Source organism: Echinops telfairi, unplaced genomic scaffold, assembly GCF_000313985.2.
Source record: "Echinops telfairi isolate 266 unplaced genomic scaffold, ASM31398v2 ScPeMD7_2;HRSCAF=8, whole genome shotgun sequence".
Taxonomy (NCBI): Eukaryota; Metazoa; Chordata; class Mammalia; order Afrosoricida; family Tenrecidae; genus Echinops; species Echinops telfairi.
Window position 1 is genome coordinate 76,163,867 of NW_022103898.1, and position 6,091 is coordinate 76,169,957.

At 63.4% G+C, this 6,091-nt stretch overlaps 1 protein-coding gene across 2 annotated transcripts in view; it reads right to left on the bottom strand.

Annotated features, from left to right (window-relative positions):
• The window catches only part of LRP1 (LDL receptor related protein 1), a 76,026-nt gene that overhangs the window by 22,039 nt on the left and 47,896 nt on the right, over window positions 1-6,091 (bottom strand). For both annotated transcript variants that reach the window (XM_030886046.2, XM_045290291.1), the window contains 14 exons: window positions 5,915-6,046; window positions 5,419-5,646; window positions 4,769-4,943; window positions 4,591-4,685; window positions 4,318-4,467; window positions 4,087-4,227; window positions 3,845-3,979; window positions 2,274-2,405; window positions 1,925-2,059; window positions 1,650-1,779; window positions 1,307-1,433; window positions 861-1,012; window positions 653-777; window positions 25-402 (listed from right to left, as the gene is read on the bottom strand). In XM_030886046.2, coding sequence (XP_030741906.1) covers window positions 25-402; window positions 653-777; window positions 861-1,012; window positions 1,307-1,433; window positions 1,650-1,779; window positions 1,925-2,059; window positions 2,274-2,405; window positions 3,845-3,979; window positions 4,087-4,227; window positions 4,318-4,467; window positions 4,591-4,685; window positions 4,769-4,943; window positions 5,419-5,646; window positions 5,915-6,046 — 2,235 coding nt within the window. The remainder of the gene's footprint in view (window positions 1-24; window positions 403-652; window positions 778-860; window positions 1,013-1,306; window positions 1,434-1,649; window positions 1,780-1,924; window positions 2,060-2,273; window positions 2,406-3,844; window positions 3,980-4,086; window positions 4,228-4,317; window positions 4,468-4,590; window positions 4,686-4,768; window positions 4,944-5,418; window positions 5,647-5,914; window positions 6,047-6,091) is intronic.

Here is a 6,091-nt window from a genome sequence, read left to right on the forward strand (position 1 = left end):
GCAGCTCTGGGGGCCAGTGCTCACTGTCCACGATGGTGGTCCTCCCCGAGCCATCATCATTGATCTGCTGGATGTTCCCGAAGTGGATGTCGCTGAAGAAGATGCGGTTGGGCGTGCCCGGGGAGGTGCCCGCGCGGTAGTCGAAGGCCAGGGCGATGACGTTCTTCATGTGCTCTGGATCCTCGAAGGGCTGCACGGGCGCGTTGAGGTTGCGCTCGTCCGACAGGTGGATGCTCTTGAGGATGGTGCGCTCGGAGTAGAGCAGGTAGCCGGAGTACTCACGGCACGAGGCCCCGTCCTCGGCCAGCATCCCATGCGCGCAGGCGCAGGCCCGCCGCCCGCCTCCCCGGTACAGGCACAGCTGCTGACAGCCACCATTGGCCACGGCGCACACGTTGGTGCCTGGAGGCGGGGAAGGAAGAGGTGACTGGGAAGCCGAGGCCCTGCCCCCTCTCCTCCTAGGCCCTCGGAACCCCCACTTCAGACAAATAACACCCCGGGGGCGGCCCAGAGCCTCCCAACCTCTCCCCACGACCGGGTCTTTGTGGGCCTAGCATCTCGCAGCCTCTCCCTCTGGGGGCCCCGGAGAGAGAGCATCCCCTGGGGCCCCTCCGTCTCCCCAGGGTCCCCTCCTCCCAGCCCCAGGCTGAACCTTTCTGCCGGTCCCGGTTGAAGACTTTGATGTCCTTGAGCTGGACACCGATGCCTGTCCGCAGGGGCACGGAGTCCGTGGCGTTGTCTTTGCTCCCGCGCTTGATGGAGCCATTGGCGTGAGTCCTGGGCGACGGAGGGCGTGGGTGAGAGCCAGCCGGCAGGAGGGGCCCAGGCAGGGCACGCACCGGCTGGGTCCAAGGCCTCACCTGTCGCTCCAGTAAATGAACTCCTCGAACACAGACACCGAGAACATGTCCATGTTGTTGCTGGCCAGGACCACCTCGCGGTTCCCACCCGTCTCCAGGTCCATTCGCTCAATCTTGTCCGTCCGCGCGTCGCACCAGTACAGCTTCCCGTCCTGCCAGCCAGAACACTGCCTCAGCGACAGGCCACGCACCCAAGGTCCCAGTGGCTGGGGACGTGTGGGCCCGTGCGGGGCCCTCCGCCAAGCTTTCCCTACTCACTCCTCTTTCTCCCTCTGCCCTCCTCTTCATGCTCCCTGCCTGAGGCCCTGCCATCTCTGGGTGGCAGGGTCAGGGTCAGGAGGCCCATGACTCCCCCTGGTCTTTGCCTGACCACTCCGAAGGGGCGGGGTCCAGGCGAAGGGGACTTCCAAGGGAAGGGACGCTCAGGGCTGGGTTTGCATCCACACCTCATAGTCCACAGAGATGCCATTTGGCCAGCTGATGCTGACGTTGACCAGCACCACACGCTCCGTGCCGTCCAGCCGAGACCGCTCGATGCGTGGATACTGGCCCCACTCCGTCCAGAACAAATACCTGGGGAGGTGGGGGCAGGTGGCTCAGGCCCCAGACCTCCTGGCCAGAGCCTCCCGAGAAGGGCTGCCCTTTCCACCCCCCTGAGCGGCAGCCAAGGATGGACGGGACTGGGCCGGGCTTCGCCACCTCCCAGGGGCCTCTCCTGGACAGGGGAGAGCCTCCCGGGTGGGCTGTGGCTGAGTGCCTAGGCTGTGGCCAGCCTGGCCAGCTCCTTACCCCTTCTCTGGGTGGACAGTAATGGCCCGGGGTTTGTCCAGACCCTGGGAGATGACCACATATCGGAAAGAGCCATTGAGCCGGGCGACCTCGATGACGTCAAAGCCCTGGTCTGTCCAGTAGATGTTGCCTGAGGAGGGAGTGCCAGGCTGAGTAGGTAGGTCGGACAGTACCCTTGGTCCCTTCTCAGCTGGCGCCCCTAGGGCTCCGCCATCAGCTCCTGATGCCCCCTTTTCTTCAGCATCCTCCTCCTGAGGCCACACCCTCTCGCCCACCTGCAATCCAGTCCACTGCGATGCCCTCCACGCGGCCAATGCCATTGGTCACCACATCCTCGCGCCACGTCTGGTCCCGTTTGGCCCGGCTGATGGTGCTTAAGCCCATGTCCACCCAGTAGATGGTGTCATTTTCTAGAGGGGGGGTTGGACAGACTTGGGGATGTCCACAGGAACCCATGACCTTGGGTTGCTGGGTGGTTTAGGGTGTCCGGAAGTAGAGATGGGGTGTGGGACAGGTCCGTGGTGGTGTCTCCACACCCCCACAAGCCATCAGCCTCTCGTGCACCCCAGAGCACCCACCCCCACACCTCTCGTGTTCCACTCCCTCCCGTCCCCTGTGGCTCACCCGCATGGAAGTCAATGCCCACGGCCAGAGAGGTGCCTGAGACTGGGACCAGGGCGTCTGACTTGTCGTTGGGATCCAGGGGAATTCCCCGGATGCCCTCGTGCACGGAGTACAGGAGGAAGGAGCCCACGCCTGAAGCACAAAGACACTCGTTCAGCTTTTGCTACTCTCAAACTGCTTTTCTGGGGTCTTCCCTATTTCTTCCCCAGGGAAGTCCCTGCCCTGGGAGGGGAAGCTTGCAGGCACACTCGGGGAACCCCTGCAAGACCAGAAGCCACCACTAGAGGACAGCAGAGGCAGGAATCTTGCATGGCCCGGCCTGGAGCGGTCAGCTGCACAGTCCAGGTGCCCCAGAGCCAGGCAGGGAAGCCCATGGGCAGAGTCTGCACCGCTGTGGGACGGGATGACTCTGTGGGACCGGATGACTCCTGGAGCAGGAGGTCGTGGCGCCAACTGTCGGGTCTGTGCCACACTCTCTCCAACACCTAAACCCCTACCTTCCCCCCACCTCGCTCTCCCAGCCCTTCCAGGCACCCGACCTTTTCCCCTTCCACATGGGCTGCTCAGGCTCTGTGAAGATCCCCCCCAACCCCCCAGACCCGTGAGAAGTTGGCACTGAGAAGTTCTGCTTCCAACTTTGCCAGACCCAGGGCTTCCTTCTGCAGCCCCTGTACTCAGCCCAGGACGGACAGGGCCTCTGCCTGGTGCAGAGCTTAGAGGCGGTGCCCTCTCTGAAGGAGCCTCTCAGGCCTGTTTGCACCCTCCACCTCCGGGGCTCTGCTGCCCTGGGGCCAGCTGGTACACCAGCCAGCTAGTTCTTAGGAAAGGCCTCTGAGTTTTACCCCTTCTCTGCTGGTGCGCACTGAGCAAGGCCAGTGGTTCCAATGGCTGTTGGCTCCCATAAAGATGGAAGCTTCTCCTCTGTTCTCTGGGTGTCCCAAGCAGCCCTCTCCAGTCACTGCCGAGAGAGAGGGCGCCAACCTGCCCCTGCCCCACCTCTGCTATGGCCACACCCCTGGCCTTGTAAGTCACCCCTCCAGGAACCACACATCTGAATCCCACATTGCCTATAAAACCCAGTCCACAACACACCTCTTGTGTGCGCTTGCCCGGCCAGCCTGTCTGCCGGCAACTCAAACCGACTGCTGTCAAGTCCACTCAGTGGTCGGCTGGCAGTGACCCTACAGGCCGGGGTAGGATTGCCCCTAGGGGTTTCCAAGGCTGCAGACCTCTCCAGAAGCAGACTGGCTGGGGGGATCAATGCTCCAGCCCTTTGGGTTAGTAGCCAGTGTTTAACCACTGCCCTGCCAGGCCTCCTCCTGGGCCGGATAAATCTGCCAGAGTCACTGCAGAGTCACTCTCAGGGCCCCTGGTGCTTAAGCGCTGTGCTGCCCCTCCCCCCCACGGGGCACAGGGCCTTCCTCAGGTGGCCCATCTGCGTGAGGCTGCAGAGTTCTGGAGGGCAAGCACAGAACTGCCCCTGGCCCCACTCGGCAGCCCTGGTTTGGTGGAGGCCCACCCACGAGGCGTGAAGCAATGGGCAGGCAAAAGGAGGGTCAGGGGGCATGTACCCTCGCAGGCCTGCTGTCCACTGCGGAGGCTGTAGCCGGCCGTGCACATGCAGGAGCGGGTTGTCTCAGACGTGGGCAGGCAGAGCTGGGAGCAGTCACCGTTGTGGATGCTGCAGGGGTTGGTGCTTTTCTGGTCTGGGTGGGCGGGCGGGCAGGAGAGGGATGGGTCAGGTCCACTTCTTTCTGGGCTTGCCCCCCGCCCCTCCCTCCGCCCCCTGATCCTCGGTCCCCCGACTGCTCACCCAGCTGGGTGCTCTCGTCGTAGACCTTCATGTGCATCACCAGGGTGGTGCTGTTCCTCAGGACCACGGCACCGGAGCCGTCCGCCTTGTTGCACGTGCCCATCTTCTCCGACACCTGATCCGCCCACCACAGCTTGTCCCCTGGGGCAGCAGGAGGGGATGAGGCTCTTGGGCTGCCCCCCCTCCCCCACAAGCAGGCCTGCCCCCTGCTGCCCACCCAGTGGTCCTCACCCATGATGGCCAGGGCGGTGGCCTTGCCCAGCTGGCTGCGCATGGCGTCCAGGACCTCCAGCTCGCTGCCGTCCAGGTTACAGCGGTTGATGGTGTGGTTGCTGGCACTGACCCAGTAGAGCTTGCTTTCTGGGAAGTCGATTGCCAGGCCTGGAAGAGGGGGAGTCACTGCCAGGGGTGCTGGACAGAGCTGGGGGCGGGAGCCTGACTAGGGGGTCTCAGAGCCCGGGAATGGCAACAGGGCTGCAGGGCAGGTGGGGGGCACACTCGTACCCACGGGGCCCTTCTGGCCACTGAAGAGCAGGGTGCGGTTGCTGCCGTCCATATTGGCCATGCTGATGTTATCACCGTCGGTCCAGTAGAGCTTCCTGGGGGCGGGGGGAGGGTCAGAGTCCTCTTTTCCCTCCGCCCACAGACCTCCCTTCCATGCCACGAGCCCCGCCCGACTGACCCACGCAGGGGATGCACCACCAGGCTGTGGGGCTGCTCCAGGCCCTGGACCACGGCGTTCTTGAAGGAGCCGTCCAGCCGGGCCACGTTGATCTGCTTCTTGTTGGTGTCGTAGCTCGTCCAGAACAGGTTGCGTGACACCCAGTCCACAGCCAGCCCGTGGGCATTTGGCAAGTCTGGGGGGCACAAGGGGAGCCGGGTGGTTGGGTGTTGTCTGGCTGAGAGCAGGGGTGGGGAACATCTAGCCCGAGAATCTAAAAGGCCCGTGAAATGGTCAATACCAGCTAACGTCACCAAAGAGAAGCAGCACCAGCTGGCACACTGGGGTACATTCATTAGCTATTTGACCAAACGTAGCAAGCTGATATCTAAGGGGGTAACGCGGTGGTAGGGCCCGAAAGTGATGTTACACATATCCAAGTGGCCCCTGGCAGAAGGAAGGTCCCCTACTCGTGGCTCAGAGGCTAAGACTCTAGGGGTGGAGACCCAGGCCCTGTTTGTGGGGAATAAGAATCCAAGTGGGGGAACCCTACGAAAGTTAAAGATCAGGGGTCCTGTGCGGCCGAAGGCTTTGGGGAGGAACGGCAGGCCTGAGCACTAGTCTGGTGCCAGGAGAGGATAGGCAAGTCTGACGACCAGGTGGGGCTAGACCTGCAGAGACGACTGTCTCCACCCCAGTGCCGTTGATGAAGGCTCTCTTGATGGCCTGCGTGCGCACGTCGGACCAGTACACGCGCTGCTCGCGGGCGTCGTAGTCGAGCACGGTGACGTTGTCGATGTCGGGCACGGTGAAGGAGATGATGTAGTTGTAGTACGGGGCGTCCAGGTCCACGCCCCGGATCTCCATCTGGCGCGCGTACAGCAGGAACTTCTTAAACTCTGTGGGGCACGGGGCAGGTCACCGGGGCAGTCCCCTGCCTCTGTGCTTGCCACCCACCCAGACTGGGCCCCCCCCCCCCCCACACCGGTTCTGTTTGCCGCCAACCCCTAGCCATTAAGAAGTCCCTACCTTGTATGTGCGTGCCTCCGTCTGGGCCCTGGCTACCCGCACTTACAGCTGGGAGCCTGGGACCTCCCACCCCATAGCCAGGCCCCACCATCCCCAGTCTCGGCCTCCCACTGGCTTCGGGGCGGGCGGCCTCCCTACCGTAGCAGGTCTTGTTGTCCTTGTGCAGCTTCATGAGGTGGGGACAGGCGCAGGACACGGTCCGGTTGTAGTTGATGAGACACAGGTGGGAGCAGGAGCCCCGGCCCCCATTGGCTTCACAGGGATTGGGAGCTGGGCACCGGGGAGGGGGCAGAGAGCAAGGCGTCCCGTGACTAC